The sequence below is a fragment of the Neophocaena asiaeorientalis genome, unplaced genomic scaffold (genome assembly GCF_003031525.2).
Source record: "Neophocaena asiaeorientalis asiaeorientalis breed wild unplaced genomic scaffold, Neophocaena_asiaeorientalis_V1.1 scaffold264, whole genome shotgun sequence".
Lineage (NCBI taxonomy): Eukaryota > Metazoa > Chordata > Mammalia > Artiodactyla > Phocoenidae > Neophocaena > Neophocaena asiaeorientalis.
Window position 1 is genome coordinate 1930112 of NW_020185332.1, and position 18445 is coordinate 1948556.

The 18445-nt window shown below is 52.6% G+C and overlaps 2 protein-coding genes across 3 annotated transcripts in view; one reads left to right on the plus strand and one right to left on the minus strand.

Moving 5' to 3' along the window:
- Positions 1-3430: 3430 nt before the first annotated feature.
- On the minus strand, positions 3431-5241 carry KBTBD13 (kelch repeat and BTB domain containing 13). Its single transcript, XM_024735245.1, has one exon. The coding sequence runs from the start codon at positions 5037-5039 to the stop codon at positions 3531-3533; it is 1509 nt and encodes a 502-aa protein (XP_024591013.1). The 5' UTR covers positions 5040-5241; the 3' UTR covers positions 3431-3530.
- Positions 5242-11981: 6740 nt separating this feature from the next.
- Positions 11982-18445, plus strand: part of RASL12 (RAS like family 12) — a 13884-nt gene continuing 7420 nt past the window's right edge. Inside the window, exons 1-3 of one of the 2 annotated variants that reach the window (XM_024735237.1) lie at positions 11982-12057; positions 12428-12537; positions 14443-14499. In XM_024735237.1, the coding sequence (XP_024591005.1) occupies positions 12435-12537; positions 14443-14499 (160 nt within the window). In that variant the 5' untranslated portion in view covers positions 11982-12057; positions 12428-12434. The other variant, XM_024735238.1, reaches the window with a different exon arrangement.

The window sequence follows — 18445 nt, forward strand, 5'->3', positions numbered from 1 at the left end:
AGGCACAGAGAGAAGGGTAACAGGGAGGGGAGTGTAAAGGAGACTGGCAGAACTACCCCGTCCGTCCCAGGATGTCAGTCAAGCAGAGAGGCAGTGACACAAAACAGCACATGGCTCTGGGTTCAAAGCCAGGCTCTGCCACTTCCTACCTGTGCCTCTTCTAGTCACCCACGACCTTTGGGTGTTTGGGTTTTTTTTTTTCCTTTATCTTTAAGAAGGGAGTGGGGATGTTGCCAAGCTGCCTACCTTCTTAAAATTCTTACAAAGCTTAAATAAGTCCACTGTGGGAACGCTCTCTGTGAACACTGTGTGCTTATTACACATAAAAGGCGTCTCAGGAAGGGTTGGTCTAGACCTAAGGACGACCGAACGCTGGAGCCAGCAGACCTGTCTGGGCTGGTCCACGCAGCCAGCTCTAAAAGCCGACAAACAAAGCTCTGTGGGTTGAGAGAGCAGATGAGCTAATGGATCTCAAGACTGCAAGTGCACTTAGCACTGATCAGGAGTGAGCAAGGAGGAGAGCGGTCTGTGCTGTTGAGAAAAATTATCCGTAACTTGAAAATAGGCAAAAGGAGGACTGCATGTCCTTTCAGTGTGATTCTGGGGCAGAGTTGAAGCACTAAGAGTTATTTAATTCTCTAGGAGACTGTGCCTTTGTTCTACTATTTACTCTTGATTAGGGTCCTGACTTTGTAAAGTTACATGCTAACGTAGCTGCATGTACAAGTATGTATGTGCATGTATGTGAAGATGAAAAGGAATTTAGTCCAGTAGAGAACCACAAAAGTTATGTTTTTCTTCCCTGTAAGACACCAACCGGCTTTACCTGTACTTGGCAAGCTTATTTCAGTATATGTTTTCCAACAACATATACAGATCTCTTGTCTCTCAAATGTGCCTTTGAACCAGCCCTACCATTCTTTTGGTTCCCTTATTAATGAGTTAGATAAATCTTTGACATGTGAATAAAATTACATATCGATAGAACAAAAAAGTGAGGGGCTCTGTGGCATGGGCCAGTCACTTGACCTCTGAACCTCACACATCTCATCAGTTGGGAGAAGCTACCCAACTCACATGACTGAGGTAGGGCTGGAGTGGGGAGATGGATGTGAAAGCACTTTGCATATCATTCACAGGATGCCCAAGTCAGGATTTATTATTGTGACTCATCAGATTAAATTAATCCAGGCCTAAAAGGTCCCAGGCTTCTGAGGGCAGCATTCTCCAGGGCTTGGCACAGGAACATAGGTCAGGGGAGGAGGCAATGAGGGGCAGCCCAGACACTAGGCTCCATGCCCAGGAGGTGCCAGGCTGATGCTGCATTCTCCATTTGTGATGAGGCCAGGATTTCCCACGGCCCTTGGGTCTTGGAGGATGGAGACCACTTAGGACCACTCGGAGAAGTCTGCCCAGAGGCTTGGAGAGGCTGGAGGACTGAGCTGGGCATCTGACCAGAAACCAGGGTCAGGGTACTCTAGAGGCAAGATAAGAGTCCTCATCTAACACCAGAGGTCAGCACCAGAGGTCAGCAGCAGGTCCCTAACTAGTGATCTCTACAGCCTGATGTCTTTCAGGACCTCATGTTTTTGGTTTGTTTCTAAAACTATTTATTTTATTTATTTGTTGGCTGTGTTGGGTCTCCGTTGCTGTGCATGGGCTTTTGCAGCATGTGGGGGCTTCTCTTGTTGCGAAGCGCGGGCTCTAGAGTGTGCAGGCTTCAGTAGTTGCGGTGCGTGGGCTCAGTAGTTGTGGCACACGGGCTTAGTTGCTCCACGGCATGTGGGATCTTCCTGGACCAGGGATCGAACCCATGTCCCCTGTGTTGGCAGGTGAATTTGTAACCACTGCACCACCAGGGAAATCCCAGGACCTCATGTTTTTCTTTTAAAAAAAATTTTATTGAAGTATAGTTGATTTACAATGTTGTGTTCATTTCTGCTGTACAGCAAAGTGACTCATACATATACATATATATATTCTTTGCCATTATGGTTTATCACAGGATATTGAATATAGTTCCCTGTGGTATAGTGTCGGACCTTGTTGTTTATCCATCCTACATATAATAGTTTGCATCTACTAATCACAAACTCCCAATCCTTCCCTCCCTGACCCCTCCTATCCCTTGGCAACCACAAGGCTGTCCTTTATGTCTGTGAGTCTGTTTCTGTTGCGTAGACATGTTCTTTTGGAGGACATCGTCATTTTATTCTGTAGGTGGGAAAGTGTCCCAGCTCAGCTGACAGCACAAAAGCATCTCTGCTCTTGCTATCTACATATGTGCATGGCTGCACACATGTGCACATACACACGTGGAAAAGGACGTCAGCCAGGGGTCCAATGAGCAATGCACGCAGCCATCGTCGGGAAAAGCCAACCCTGCAGAGAGAAGGTAGGCACAGAGCCAAGAGAGAGAGAGGAAGAGGAACGGCGTTCCAGGTCCAGGGAATGGCAAGAGTGGAGGCTAGGAGGAAAGAATTAACCTGTAGAATGTAGAGGAAGGGATACAGGTGAGGAAGATGAGGCAGTTAGACCTGCCCAAAATTGGGCTCATACCTTGAGTAACCTGAAGTCATGGAAATTAATAGTCTATTGCCCTGGAGTGATGACAAAAAGGGCAGTGGATAAGGGACTTCCAACTGGGTTCTCCCCTGCAGGCCCACATCCCATTAGAGGGTATGGGGAACCCTTTTTCCCTCACAGGTCTCACTCCAGGTTCAGCTCAGTTTCTGTCTCTACAAGCCAGTGCAGCCTCACTGCCTCCCCAAAGGCCTCCATCTACAGCTGCTCTGCCTTAAAGGCGGGGCTCACAGACTCTTCCCATCTGCTCCAGCTTTCCCGGTCTCTCCTCTTCTGAATCTCCCCATTTAGCAGCTAATTATCCTGCCTGTCTTCTTCATACAGTTTACTACCCTTCTGCCTGGAGTAACATATTTTTCCTCTCCCTATTTTCCCTTTGCCCTGATTTCTTCAGGACTTTATTATATTGCAGGGTTTGGGTTTTTTTGTTTGTTTTTGCCCTGTTGCCTTCAGCCCTCTGTGGATCTAGACAAATGTGTGTAAACCTTTTGTTGTCCTTGGCAAGACTCTAAGCTTTATGGACCCCTGTCTGTCAACTACAGTCACATTAGGCGCAGCACCCTGCTGAGCACACAGTAGGTGCCTAATTCTTGCCTGTCAGTTTGATTAACATCACTTAACCCACTCCCAGCTGGTGCTCAATTACTGGCCCATTCACACACAAGCCTGGATTATTGAAATCCTACCCCCTATCCCTTCCACGGACATTGTGACCCAGCAGCTCTCAAGACAGCCCAAGTAGTTTGAGGGTTGAGATGCCAGAGTCGTTGCTTCCTGAGATCCTTGGACACGTTCACACCACCAGAAGCAGAAGGCACAAGGCCCCCGATTTCTCACCTGGGGCAGGGAGAGAGAAGTTCCCAGCAGCTCCTAAGGCCAGTCTAATAGACTCAGCCATGGCTCAGAGAAGACTCTGGGCATCCCCTCCTAAAGCCCAGCCCAGGGGGTCACAGTTCTGGCGTCGTGGAGGCCACCTGCCCCCGGGCACCGGGAGGCAGCCTGAGGAGAACGGTCTGCAAGGAGCCGGGCCGTGGGAAGCCGGCCTTCTCCCTGAGCAGCCGCCAGGTACCACCCTCAATGGCATAGAGCAGCGTAAACATGCGGTTGACCGTATAGACGGTGTCGCCGCGCACCACGGCCGTGAAAAGCGCGCCCTTGCTGTTGACGAACTGGCCGGGCAGCGCTGTCCACTGGCCCGTGGCCAGGTTAAGGCAGTCGATGGCGCAGTGCAGGAAGTCATCCTTAGGTCCGTTGCGCACCACGTAGAGACTATCGCGGTGGGCCACCATGCAGTGGCCATAGCTCTGAGGGCGCCGCAGCTCGGCTATGGGCAGCCACGCGTCTGCCATCACCGTGTACTCCACCACGGTCGTGGTGTCGGCTGGCCGCCACAGACACACGAAGAGGCGGCCGCGGGCTTGGGCGCAGGGCACGCCGGCAGCTGGCTGCGGCAGGTTGGCCGCGAAGCTCCAGCAGCCCGCGGCCGGGTCGTAGCGCTCCACGGAGCTCATGGCCATTCTCTGGAATTCGCCCCCGATGGCATAAAGGTGGCCGTCAAAGCCGGCCAGCGCCGTGTCGTAGCGCGGCTGGTGGGGGCTGGGGAACTCGCGCCACGTGCCGCCGTCGGGGTCGTAGCAGAAGCCCAGTTCCACCACTTCCTTGTTGGGGCCCCGCACGCCCCCCACGATGTAGAGCTTGTTGCCCAGCGTAGCCACGCCGGCCAGCAGCGTGCTGGCCTCCAGAGGCAGCGCGGCCAGCGTGCGCCACACGTCCTCTTCTTCGTCCAGGTAGCACACGGTGCGCGATGCGTCCTCCAAGAAGCCGGGCGCCGGCGCGTGAGTGCTGACGGCCACGTAGCTGCTGGGTCGCAGCGCCTCCACGTAGGCGCGAGCCTCGGGTAGCGCCAGCTCGGCCGCTTGCTCGCCGGCGCTGTCGCGGATGAAGAGCGCGGCGCTGTGGAAGACGTCGTGCAGGCCGAAGGCGGCGGCAGCGTCGCACAGCAGCGCGCAGTTGTCCGACGTGAGGCTGTGCTCCAGAAAGCGCGCCAGCGCCGGCGTCTGCAGGAAAGCGGCGCACTCCACGGCTTGCAGCAGCTCGTCGGGGGCTGCCAGCGCCGGCCTTTCGCCGCGCAGCACCTGCAGCATGGTGCGGAAGCCGTCCGGGCTCAGAGCGCCCAGGCGCACCTCGGCCGCGCGCGCCTCCCTCATGCCCGAGCGGAAGAGGCCGCGGAAGAAGCCGCAGTGCTCCACCAGCAGGGCCTGGTCGGCCTGGAAGAGCTGGCTGCCCACCCACACCTGCATCAGGGCCCCAGGGCCCTGCGGCATGGCGGGCCCAGGCGCGGAGGCCGCCTCCGGGGGCCTGGATGCAGCGGTCACCGACTCCGGGGCTCCCCCGTACCAGCAAAAACTTACCCGGGGCATATAAATATCTTCCTGGCTAAAGATAGTACGGCTCATGTGATGTGGTGGCCAGCGGGCTGGATGGCCGAGGGCCCGGAGGGCATCTGGAGACCTGCCGGGTCACTCACTTCCGTAAGAAAAATAGTAATAATGGTGACCATATACCGGGCACCTACTGCATTCAGGGCACTATGAGGGCAGTTTACAAAGTATCCCATTTAACCTGCACTAAAGCAGCTGTAAGCCCTCGTGCAGGTACCCTAACTCTGGCCCTCTGTTTCTTCGAAATGGGGCCAATAATAACACCTGTTTCACGGTATTTCGACAGTGTCTGTACAGTGTTCGGAATGAGGCTCAGAGAATTTACATGACTTGTTCAAGGTCATTCAGCTGGGAAAGAGCAAGGACGGGATGAATACCTAGCTCACGCTTTCGGTTGGTGGGGCAGGGGTACTTGGGTGCCCGAGGGAGAGGCAGAGGTGGAACACGTAGAGTGGGCCGGGCTGGGGTCCAGAGTAGGTTTTCTTTTGGCTTGGGCCTCTGCCCCTGACTCTGGGCTAGACCAATCTCTCTTTTTTTTTTTTTAATGGTTATTTAATTTTATTAATTTGTGGCTGCGTCGGGTCTTCGTTGCTGCGCACGGGCTTTTCTCTAGTTGCGGCGAGCAGGGGGCTACTCTTTGTTGCGGTGTGCGGGCTTCTTATTGCGGTGGCTTCTCTTGTTGCAGAGCACGGGCTCTAGGCACACGGGCTTCAGTAGTTGTGGCTCGTGGGCTCTAGAGCGCAGGCTCAGTAGTTGTGGCGCACGGGCTTAGTTGCTCCGCGGCATGTGGGACCTCCCCGGACCAGGGCTTGAACCCGTGTCTCCTGCACTGGCAGGCGGATTCTTAACCACTGCACCACCACGGAAGCCCCTAGACCAATCTCTTTTTGAGCCTCGATTTCCTTCTCTGTAAAAATGCTTGGTTAACAGGTGAACGTTCAGTAAGTCCCTGAATGTGGAAGTATTCCCTGACTCGGGATGGGTGTGGGAAGCTGGTGTCTGTTCCCCTCTTGCTACTCCCCACTCGTCCATTGCTGTATAGCTCAGATCTTGGGAAAAGGAAAGTGGGGCTGCTGAGGAGACTATATGTCTGTGGATGGGAAGGAGACAGGCTTCTTGAAATAATATGCAACACTTAAATTGCACTGTCAGGCATTTTGTCAGCACCTGAACGTCTATAATCCTCGCAGCAATCAGGTGAGAAAATAACTATTATTTCCCCTCGTTTGATAGATATTATCCGTTTATTGCTTACAGCATGCATGAGTCAGATATTATTAAATTCACAGATGAGGAGACTGAGTCACCAAGAGGTTCACTCACATGCCCGAGATGACATGGCCAGAGAGCAGCAAAGCTAGGACTGGAGTGCAGCCAGTCTGACCCCAGAGCCTGCGTCTCTAACCGTTGTGCTCTGCTTCCTCCCTGTGCTACAGATGCTGGGCAGTCACTTTGTGCCAGGAGGTCACAGTTGGAAGGAATTTTAGTCTCCTATGGTTCACCCCCTTCACTTACAGTAGAGGATCAGACAGGGAATTGCCCAGGGTCTGGACGCAGACAGCCCCAGGCCTTCTGCTGCCCACCTTGCCCAGAACTTCCCTGGGTGACCACCTAAGACTCCGGGTTCCAAAATGTCAGCCGGAAGGGAGCTTGGTGATTATCTTCTCCTGCTACCTTGTTCTACAGGTGGGTTAACTGAGGCCTAGCCCTGTGTAGGATGTATCTGCCTTTCAGGAGATGTTCAGCAGCAGGTCTTCTTCAGGAGGGCTGGGGTGGCTCAGTGGCTCCCAGTGATAACGCTGTACTTGGGAAGGGAGCAGGAGAACTTCCCTCCCCCCAAGACACACGCATGCACAGATCCTCAAGTATGAATCTGCAGACCCAACACAAGTGTGCCTTTCTTGCCGGGGACTCCCACCCAGTTCACCCCATTAGAGCAGGGCTGGGATGTGGGGACCACTTGTGTGAGCCTGGGAAGCCAGAAGCCTGGAGGCGGCAGCCAGAAATATGCAAGACTCTGCCCCAGAGACCAGACAGGAAGAGGAGGAAGAGATAGAGGGGGTGGGCAGGAGTCCCCACGGATACTATCCCAGGCCCTCTGCCAGCTTTTCTCCTTCCCTGAGGCTAGACGTTGGCTGAAAGCATGACAGCCCCTCCTTGGAGGAAAGTGGGCTCTGCCGTGCCCAGTCCTGACTCTGTCCTTGCTAGTGGTCTCAAGGATAGGGAGAGTGTCTGACTGTTCTCATTTCACAGATGAGGAAAGGGAGGCCTAGAGATGGAATGGGCTCTGCCTTGGTTATGAATGAAGATGTGGGATGGATTGAACCCCGTCCACTTGACCCCAGGCCCCAGCCCAGGTGCCTCTCCTCACCTGCATCAGCCTTTTCTTCAGGAAGGGAAGCAGCTGCCTCCTGCCAGGGGCGGGTGGGGAAGGGGCTGACCCCCAGGGGGCCACAGTTCCCTCCCCAGATGGCCTGTTCCTGGCACCTAGTAACTGGTAGACAGACAGAACCACTTCCTGCACCTCTCCTGAGAGCAGGAGTGGGAAGGAGCACGAACGCCCTACTGGCTGAAGTTCCCTCCCAGTCCCAGTTTTTCACAAGTCCATCCCTGATTTCAGTGGGTTGGAGGGCTAGTGCACACACCCGGCTCCCACCCTCAGCAGCCAGGAAGTGCGGAGGGGGTCAACCAAGGTGGGGGGTCATGACTCTGAGGCTGAGTCCAGGATCAGCACTCTGGCCCTGTGCCCAAGGCCCCAGTGGGGTGTTTTCTGCAGCTGGTGAGAGTTTCCTCCACCCGGACAACAAATGTCCCTCTGGGACTTGGAGAGGACAAGGAAACTGTCATGGCTGTGGGCAGCCCACGGAGTTCCCAGGCTCTGCCCGACCCCACACCAACCTCCCTCTCTACTTAGCAAGGTTGAGGGTGGAGGCAAGGAAAGTGGCTCTGTGTCAGACCCTGAGCCTTTCTAGAGCACACGCCCCACCTTGTACATCTCTCTATCTGCAGTGATTGGCACACTGAGGGATCTGGTGGACTTCTGAGCCCTAACCTAAGTAGGAATCCCCAGTCTGATGGAGGAGACACAACCCCTGACCCACGAGAGCCTGCAATCTGGTGGAGGACTGGGCCCAGCTCCACCACCCTGCACAATTCCCCTTCCGACCCTCCACTATAAATGAAGGTGTTGAACCATATGAGACTGAAGTTCCCTCCAACTGTGACCTCCTGGCCCTCCTGCCTGATGGGTGACCCCTGGCCTTTGCCACCCATGGTGGTATTTCTGCACACAGGGTAGTGATGAGCTTGCCTAGACCTGAAGAAGAGCACTGGACTAGGAGGCAGGATTCCTGCTGGGCTTTGATGCTGGTCCTACCACTGGCTTGCAAAGCTACCCAACCTGTCCAGGCCTCAGTTCTTTTTTTTTTTTTTTTTGGCCATGCCATGCGGGATCTTAGTTCCCCAACCAGGGATCAAACCTGTGGCCCCTGCATTGAGAGTGCGGAGTCTCAACCACTGGACCACCAGGGAAGTTCCCCAGGCCTCAGTTCTTCATCTGTAAAGTGGAGCTTGGATCTGACTTCTAAGGTTCTGTTCAGTTTTGACATCTGAATTTATAATTGAAAAATCACAGAAGTGGTTGTCATATTGTGCCTCCAGGGAATGCAGTGACATCACAAAGGGGTCCCAAAAGGTTAGCTTTATGTGGAATGGCTTCTGGGGGTGGGAGTAGGGGTGGGTGGCAAGGGCAGGATCTAGTCCTACCTGTCTAGACCTGTATGTGCCCCACTCAGTCCAAAGCCACCTATTGAGCACCTGCTGCAAGCCCACTGCTGGGTGGGGGGCCACATCCTCTGCAGTTCGAGGGCCCCAGGGCCTCTTATAAGAGCCTCAAATGTGGGGAGGTGGTGATAAGGAGGGTTGGGATACTGACCCTAGCAGAATAACCTCTCTCTTGACCCAAAGTGCCCAAATTCCTGGTCACAAAACAGTTGTGGCTTCTTGGCAGTTGGGTGAGAAGCGTGAGCTATTCATGTCCAGAGGAGTGCAGGGAACTATCATTTGCTGTTTTGGGCTATGGGCCAACCTCTAGGTGGAATATTTTCATGTTATCTCATCTAATACTTAATATCATCCCTATTTTAAAGACGAGGTGTCTCTGTAACTCTTCCACTATGAAATGGGTGTGATAACTACCTCTTAGTATGATAATAAGGAACAGATGGATAAAAAACAGAGAAGTGGGGGTTCCCTGGTGGCGCAGTGGTTGAGAGTCTGCCTGCCGATGCAGGGGACATGGGTTCGTGCCCCGGTCCGGGAAGATCCCATATGCCGCAGAGCGGCTGGGCCCGTGAGCCATGGCCGCTAAGCCTGCTTGTCCGGAGCCTGTGCTCCGCAACCGGAGAGGCCACAACAGTGAGAGGCCCGCATACCACACAAAAAAAAAACCCAAAAAACAAAAACAGAGAAGTGCATTAAGCATTGTGAATAATTCAAGGAGATTATTATCATATTGGCTTAGTCTAATAGATATTTAATTATATTGCAACTCTGGGAATTCTGAATGAGTTTGGGGTCTTTGAAAAATAGACCAAGAAGGGCACCTGAGAGTCAATGGTGATTTCTCATTGGTAGGAATTCCAAACACGTGTATTTCAAATCCTTTAAATCAGAGTCCTTTCAGCTCAACATTATTCATAGATTTTTAAAAAATCCCCAAGACAGGTCAATAATTTGGTGATGGTATTTGTGTATAAAAACAATGACTATTCCTTTCAATAAATTGTACCCCCCAGGGAATGACATAGGTGGAAATGTTGAAATTTTTATATTTTAATCTTTTAGGTCTGACTCAGCACTTCAAATTTCCTATATCAAATTTCCATAATTATTTGACTGTATTTGTTTGTTTTGTTTGTTTTGGACTCGCCACGCAATATGTGGGACCCTAGTTCCCAGAACAGGGATTGAACCCGTGCCCCCCGCAGTGGAAGCACAGGATCTCAACCACTGGACCACCAGGGAAGTCCTTTGTGTTTTTGGATAGATTTTGGAACTGTTGGTAGTGGTTGAGAATACAGTGATATGTGAGAGAAAATGTACAGGGAGTAATAAAATGAGGAACTGAGGCCCAGATGGACAAAGTAGCTTATTCCACAGTCTGGCAGTAAGTGACTGATTCCAAGAGCCTTTCTGGTCCACAATGGGCACTTCTGAGTGCTGGACAAGCAGCCCACAGATGAGGAGGCTGAGGATGGGGAATGGGAGTGGTTGCAGCTGTGAGATGGGCACTGTTTTCCTCCCAAGCCTCGTAGGAGGGGCAGACTTTGGGCACTTAGCGGTCACAGCTGAGGGCCTGAGTAACCAGCTGGCAAAGAATTCAAATCTTTTAAATAGAAGTGAGTTAAGGTCATCTCATCCCATCTTGCAAATCATTGTGGTGTCTCCTTACAACACCTCCTTTTAGTGTCACCCCCTTGATTACCTTCAGAGTCAGGGGGCTCACTTCTTCCAAAGACAGCAGTCCCTTCTAACTATGGGCAGCTCAGGTGATTAGACTTCACACTCACACTGAGCTAGAACCTGCCTTCTTGCAGCTCCCATCTACTGGTTGGTCTGAGTCTTAAAGATAAGGAACATAACTCCCCCAGAATCACATAAGTGGGGAAGTAGCAGAGCCCAGGTTTACTCCCAGTTGGGCCTCTGGGGGTCCACAGCCTGCCCTCTCTCTAGCAGTTCTCCGGTGAGACCAAGTCTCCCCATAGCCCCACCCAGAACCAGTCTGTCCTCCCAGGACTAGGGCCAGCCCAGGGATGTGGCTAGAACTTGGCTCCCACTTTTTCTCCTTCTACAACTCAAAGGAAAACCCTTGGCCATTAGCTCTGTGAGCGATTCTGGCCTGTGGGTGTAATCTAAACAAATTCCTCCCAACACCTTAGAGTCTTAATAACACAGCTGGTTTACCATGATCTCCCAGAAACACTATTAGGCTGAGTCGGTATTCATGTCCTGTCCTGGAAAATAATTTTCTCTCTTGGTTGAGGAGAAGTTATTACCATCAGGCTTTGACTCCAGACCCTCCGCCTGCTGACCTGGGTTTTCCTGGTTTCTTTTGCACATGGGTGGGTAGATTAGCTATGGGAGGATAGGGGTTTGGGGTTGGAAGGGGAAGGGTTGCAGTGAGAAGTCTCTGAGACTCCCATATCTTTCTCCACCCAAGGCTGGAGTGTATTCCAAAAGAGAGGTCCCACAGGGTTCTAGAAAGTACTCAGACATGGAACCCAGGGTTTATCTTGTCACTCTCCATTAGGCTTGAATTGGATTTATTTCCCCCTTCCTTTAGTATTATAGATGGGGACACCAAAGCCCAAAGAGGTGAGATGACTTGCCTAAGGTCACCCAGTGAAAGAGCGGGCACTAGATCCTAAATGTCCAGCCCTTTGCCCTGTTTCCAGCATGACCAGATTTACCCCGGGTTTCAAGGGGAATGACAGGTGACCCTGCCAGGCTCATCCACCAATCCCAGAATCATAGGCAAGAGGGACTGCCAGGTTTTAGAATAAAATGCCACATTTACACACTAGGCCACAAACACGTGGGACTCATTAGCTCCCATCAGGGAGAAAACAATAATCCAGAATGGGTTTGGTTTCTTGAAGCTGGACCCAGATTGGCCATGAAATCTTAGTAAAGTCGTCTCCCCCCAGCTCCCCACCCCGCCCCCCAACCCCGTTCCCAGAAGTTAGGATTCTTTACGGGTTCTGTAGTGATGCCAGAGAGTCCCCACACCGAAGGGCAGGGTAATGTGGTCGGGGAAGTTGTGTGCCAAGGCTGAGCTGGCTTGTGATCCAGAGAAAGGACCAGGCTCGGAGTTGAACCCGGCAGGCTTCCCGGAGGAGGAGGCGGGGCCAGCTGGGTAAAACAAAGGGAGGGGTGGATCTTCTTGCTGATGGGAAATGACTGAGTAGAGGTTCAGACTAGGCTGGAAACGTCCCTCCCCTCAGTGCCCCTATCCCTGGCCTCCCTCTCTCTGGTACTTGTCCTTTCCCGCCGGGTCTTGGGGGGCGCTCCGAAGGGTGACGGCGCCGCCCGGCCCTCGAGGTCCAGCAAGGCCCTGGGGGGGCGCGGCCGGCCAGAGATCCTTTCCGCTCGCAGGGGTCTCCGCAGCCCTTACAAGGAGTTTGGCGGCGCTCGGGCGGCCCCGCCCGCCGGGCTCCCCCGGCCCCTCCTCCCCGCACGGTCGGGCCTGGCCACGGGAAGGCTGCCTGCTAGGCGCGGGGCCCGGGAGGCCGACGACGCCGGGGCCGCGAGTGCCAGAGAGGCCGCCACTCGCTCCCGAGGGCCGCTACGGGCGGGCACGCTGCTCGGGGCCCTCAGGCAAGCACCCGTCTCCCTCTCCGCAGCGTCGCCATGTCCTCGGTGTTCGGGAAACCCCGCGCGGGCAGCGGGCAGCAGAGCGCACCCCTCGAGGTCAACTTGGCCATCCTGGGGCGCCGCGGGGTGGGCAAGTCCGGTGAGTGGGGTGCGGGCGGGAGGGAAGGGGTCAGGCGGGGACGCGAGAGACGGGGAGCGGTGGAGGGAACGGGGCGCTGTGGGCTTGCGGGCAGGCTCTTCCACTGGCTTTCGGGGCTTCCTGCGCCCAGGTGGGTTGGATGAGACGCCGTGATGGTATCCTTCTTTGCCTCAGCTTCTCTTGCTTGGTTCTCCCTCAGCTTGTTTTCAGCTCCTCCAGCCCTCAGCTGTCTTCTCTTCCTGGCCTGTCTTTCCCTCTGTGTCTCCCTACTGTGTCTGTCCTCCTTGTCTGTGACCGCAGCTGTCTCCCCTCTGTCTCTGTGTCTCCCAGTCCTCTGCTGGTCTCCCCCTTGCCGTTCACCGCCCTCCATCTCCTCTTCCTGGCCAGCAGTCAGCCCTGGTGACTGGCACCAAAGGGACCTGTTAGGCACTGATCCCCAGCCCAGGGCCCCTACGGAGCTTAGTCTCAGCCTTGCTGCTCCTTGATTTAGGCCAGGGGAAAAGGGGCCCCAGGCCCCTGAAGGGAGGTGGTAAAAGTCGCTGGCTTTTGGGATTTCCCAGGGAGAGGCCGCTACCCACTCCCCACCCCAGTTCTCTGGGATTCTGGAACAAAGTGTGAATTCTTATCAAATGTATTTGTTTCAAGTCAAACCCCTCTCTTGACTTTACGGAAACATATTGGACTATGGTCTCAGGTGCCTCCCACGTGTCCTTAATGAACAAAGCGCTTGGATTTACACTCAGGCCATTTCTATCAACACTGAACTCTGCCTTCACCACCTTTGGCAGCTGGAGCCCAGGGGGTGGGGGTGGGGGTGTCACCATAGGCAAAGATCCAGAAAAAGGGTTCACCGCTCTCCCCTCCATTCCCAGTCCCAGGCAGCTGAAGGGGGGAAGGCAGAGGGGGCTTCTCCCCTGGCTGTTTTCCAGCTGCAGCCATGTAGTGAATGGCCATCATGGACTCAGCTGTGAGACTCACCAGGAGCCTCCTCTCCACTTTTGAAGCCAGCCCCCTGGCTCAGAGATGGGACTCTGGATCATGCCTTCTTCCCTTTGAAAATCAAATTGTTATCTGTGGCTCTGTCACTGGTACAGTTTTTAGCCAGTGACTACATGAATGAAAGAATTTAAATTTTAAAATATGTATTCCCTGGGTATTAGTTTGCAAACTGACACTGTTAGGAATCCTGGGAAAGAATTTTAAGGTTTTCTTTAAAATACTGCATTACTTTTTAAGAGTTCAGTATAGTAGTGGGCTGACCCTCAGCTTTATGTGGTTAAATTCTGAACAAAATCAATCTTGTTAATGCATTCCACCTGGGGAGAACTTCCCCAGGTTTTATGTTCTGTGACACTCCCATGATGAGTGTGGAGGCCTTAGAGCCAAGACTCGAGGACTGAGGACTAGAGTGTGTTTACTTGGGATTCGGGGGTTCATATCCCTCCCAGAGATCACCCACGGATAACTCAGCTCTTACTCTCTCTTTGGCTTGTAGCCAAAGCTGGGATAAATGCCTCCACACTTCAGAGTCTTTGTGCCTTGTCAAGGGTGGGGGAGGTCTCTCTTCACTTGGAGTCTCAGCAAGTTGACCCTAAGGTAACTGCTTGCCTGGGTCCAGACCCCTTAGTTAGGGTCTTCACAAACGCCCCTTAGGCTTGCCTCTCATTTGTTTTCTCGCCACCATCCCCCTCCAAAATAAAACCTCCCAGAATGCAACCGGGAAGGACATGGTTCCCCATATTTCTGGTTTCCTCTGAGCCTCTCAAACCAGTTCCCCCGCTCTCCAGAGAGCAGAGGGGTCACAGAGGCTAGATAAGTCCTCCCTAAAATGAGAGGGGCAGGCTCCAGGGCCCAGCAGCTAGCCACGATGGGGAGACTGAACCAACTTCTTTCTCCTTCTTGCAGCCCTGACGGTGAAGTTTCTGACCAGGAGGTTTATCAGCGAATATGACCCCAACTTGGGTAAGGGCCCACTCCCCCCTGTCCCTCCTGCCGTGCCCACTTGGATCTCCCCTGCAAACACACATCTGCCGTGGTGGGCCCAGGCCTGACCAGGACCACACATCTGTGGGCCGAGGGGAGGAGCCACCAGGATGACTCAGTCCATGCGACAAAATGTTTTAAGTTCCAAAAATGTACCCTTCCTCAGCTCACCCCAGACAACTGGGGGGTTAGCCCAATTAAGAGAACTGAGAGAAGTTGCTTTGCCCTAAAATATGAAGTATGATGAAACTTAAAAAAAAAAATTGAGCATTGCAGAATATGCACATCCATTAAGTGTTTTTCTTCCAGATGGTTATTCAGTGTACTTTTCTACAAAAGCTGGACAAGACACTTGGGAAATTCCCTAGTAATACTGGCTTCTAAACCAGTTTTTTAACCACACAAGAGAACTAGTCTTGTTTGGTAGCTGTATCATGATGGTGTATTGGAAAAAGGGATGCCCTGGTGCCAGAGCTGAGTTTGAATCCTGACTCTGTCACTTATTGGCTGTGCACCTTTGAAGCAGTCACCTAAGCTCTCTGAGCTTCTGTTTCCTCATCTGTGAAATGGGCATAAAAATACCTATCTCAGAGAATTACTGTGAGGATTAAAGAAATAACACATGTAAAAGATGTAGTGTACTACTTGACCCACAGAGACATTGAATGCGTATTCACTTCTCCTTCCTTCTTTCTCCTCAAATGGCTTCCCATCTGTGGTGGCTGAGATTCGCCCAAGTTAATTAGATCACTGTTTCTGAAAATTAATTTTAGCAGCAGGACCTCTTCCTCAAATAACCTCTTACATGGAAGCCCAATATCTAAATACGTAAAAGCAGAATTTTATTAATATAACTGTAACTTAAAGCTCACATTTATAGCATTTCTTTATGGTAAACTTTCCACTGAGAAAAATGGGGTGTCTGGATGCTCTTTGCTCTTTGGAAATGGGGGTTGCAGTCTTAGATTATCTTCCCCCTTCATAAGAATTGAATAAGGCGTTTGTGGAACCCCTGAAGGCCCTCTGAGGAAACCCAGGGCTCCGGGAGGACCCTGGGGTCCCACAAATGAAACCTCCACAGTGCAGCACCACCGACAGCAGGCCTCTGGTGGAATGCACCCTTCACACCTGAAGGAAAGGGCTCCTCAGCCCACTGGTGCCCCTCAGCCCCTCAGCCCCTCATTCCAGGCTGGGATGTTGAATCCCAGTGTCAGAGCAGGAAGGGATGTCAAGGCTACTTGGTCCAGTGGTTTTTAGAATTTATTCCTTACGTAGCAGAATCCCCTCTTCCACGGAGATCTTACACAGAACCCCAGGGGTCAAGCAGAGGAAGCAGAGGGGGTCCCCTGGCTAAGTCAGGAATGCAGGGCAGGCAACTCGCGGACAGTCCTTAAGGGGTTTGTTCCTCAAAGTTTGGTGTGACCGCCTGTGCTTTGACACAGCCCCTCGGCTACAGCGGAGGAAGAAGGCCCAAGGAGCTTTGTGGGCCAGGGTCACCAGCAGGTCTGAGGGGAGCCCATCGATTAGCCCATCGATTAGCAGAGGTCAGTGCTCAGGGGAGTGAGACACAGGAGCACGAAGTCAGATGGGCGGGGTGAGGGAGTGGGTGGGAAGGAAAGGCACACAGCAGGGATGTCTGGGAAGGGAAAACGGAGATTCTCAAGGACAGTGGCTCAAAAGACAGATTCTGCCTACCTCACATATTGCATGGAACATACTTATACTAAAAAGTATTAGCTGTTTATCTGAAATTCAAATTTAACTGGTTATCTTGTATTTTATTTGGTAACCTATCTCCAGTCTCTCTACTTCCTGTCCCTCATCCATACCCTTCAGGCAGGGTCCCACCAGAGGTGCCTATTACAGTGGTGGTTTGAGCTTCCTGGTTGAGCAATTTTGGAGTTCTGAACTGGTAGGGGAATGCATGGTCAGACGGTCTGAGGCGGGGGTGTGGCAGCTCCACAGTGGTTAGTCACCTCAGCCTTTTGTCTCGTACCACACCCTGAGAACTTCTGAGCTGGAGAGATGGCCAGACGCTCTCCTTCGGCCATTCTGGGAGGCCAGTGCTGCTCCTTGGGGGTCCTGTCCACTGTCTGAACATTCCCACCACTATCCCATGGCTGGTTCCAGCAACAGGGGGGGACTCTCGGACCAGAGCCTTTCCTTCTGTGGAGAAAGGTCTGAGCGTCCAAGGAAGAGTTAGCCATGTGGAGATGTAAAACCACCCTTTCCCCTTTTTTTTTCTGTACACGGGCCTCTCACTGTTGTGGCCTCTCCCATTGCGGAGCACAGGCTCCGGACGCGCAGGCTCAGCGGCCATGGCTCACAGGCCCAGCCGCTCCGCAGCATGTGGGATCTTCCCAGACTGGGGCACGAACCCGTGTTCCCTGCATCAGCAGGTGGACTCTCAACCACTGCGCCACCAGGGAAGCCCCACCCTTTCCCCCCTTTTCAAACACCTTCCAAGAGCTTGAGCTCAAAGGGGCCTCTTGAGGATGGACACCTGTGATGTTCATTCCTATCTCCAGCTTGGAGTGCAGTGCTAGGCACAACACAGATGCTATTAAACATGGGATTTGAATTTTGGTTTTAGGATTACCCTTTAAAGAAGAGCTCCTATTATTATCCCCATTTTACAGGTAAAGAAACTGAGGCAGAGAGGGCTCAGTGGTTTGCCTAAGATCATGGAGAACCTCAGGTACAAAGGAAGATGAGACACCACTCCAGTTGCCCTCCACTAAGGGTGGCCTTATGCTATCGAGGACCTGAAGTTAGAAGTCTGTGTGGCATTGGGCTCTCTGAGCCTTGGTTTCCCCATTTGGAAGATAGGACTAATAGACTGTGCTCTGTGTGTGAGCTGTGCCTTGTTATAGGTTGTGACTGTTAGAGTTGGTAGGAGCCAAGAGAGTCAGTGCCTGTGAAAGGGCTTCACCTGTGCTGAGCACTCCAGGAAGCGAGCAGGGGTATCCAGGAGGACACCCTCCTCTCACAGAGGGATTGGGGGCATCTCACCTGGCTTGCCCAGGGCAGAATGACAAGCTTCTCACCGCTCTTCTCCTCATCCTGCTCCAACAAGGGTACAGGCACCATTTCTGAAGCATCATCCCATACACACTCTGACCAGAGCTCCTTTAGTGACATTTTAAAAATTATTGCTGTAAATGAGAGAAAAATACTTTGGGAAAGGGATCTTTTCTCAGCATTTAAGTCCTAAGAGTGTTATTTAGAACTAGCAGTTATGAAATCCGTATTTACTAAAGGACTCTAGAATGACCAGAGGGCAGGGACTTTGGGATGGGGAGGCAGGACATTACTGTGACTTGGAAAGGAGCCCCCACTGCACCCCCAGCCCCTGGAGTCACCTCACTTGCAAAGGGGGAGGGAGCTGGATAAGATGATTTCATGACCTCTGAGCCTTCTCCACTTTGCCCATGCATGTTCCATGGCCTCAGCTGGACGGGGAGCTTCTGCTCTTTCCCTGTGTTCTGCACAGATGGAGCTGGAGAATTGGCTTGTCCACTGAGCAGAGGGAGTGAGGGGGTCCCACTGTAGAGCCCCAAGTTCAAGTTCCTTCTGATAGGGTGCTGTGTGGCTGTGGGAGAGTTCTCTTCTTTTCTGGGCCTCACTTTCCTGTCATCTCTCTATGGAAGAGCTAACAGCAACCTCAAAAGGCTGTTGCATTTAAGGGACTGTAGGAGACCAAGGTTGGGCTGATATATTTCCTTGGGCTGGGCACAGCATGGTGCCTGTTTGGGCACAGAAGCTGGGAAGCACCTAAAAGGCATGCATCAGACAACTCTGGCAGGAAAATAAAGAAAAATCTGAAGGAGATATAGGTATCCAGGGGCAGCTCTTCTTGCACCAAATATAGTTAAACATTTGGGGCATATTTTCCATGAGGTTTTTTTTTTTTTTTTTTTTTTTT

Excerpts from the sequence above, each read along its gene's own strand:
- KBTBD13 (XM_024735245.1), bottom strand. The coding sequence starts at position 5,039 with ATGAGCCGTACTATCTTTAGCCAGGAAGATATTTATATGCCCCGGGTA.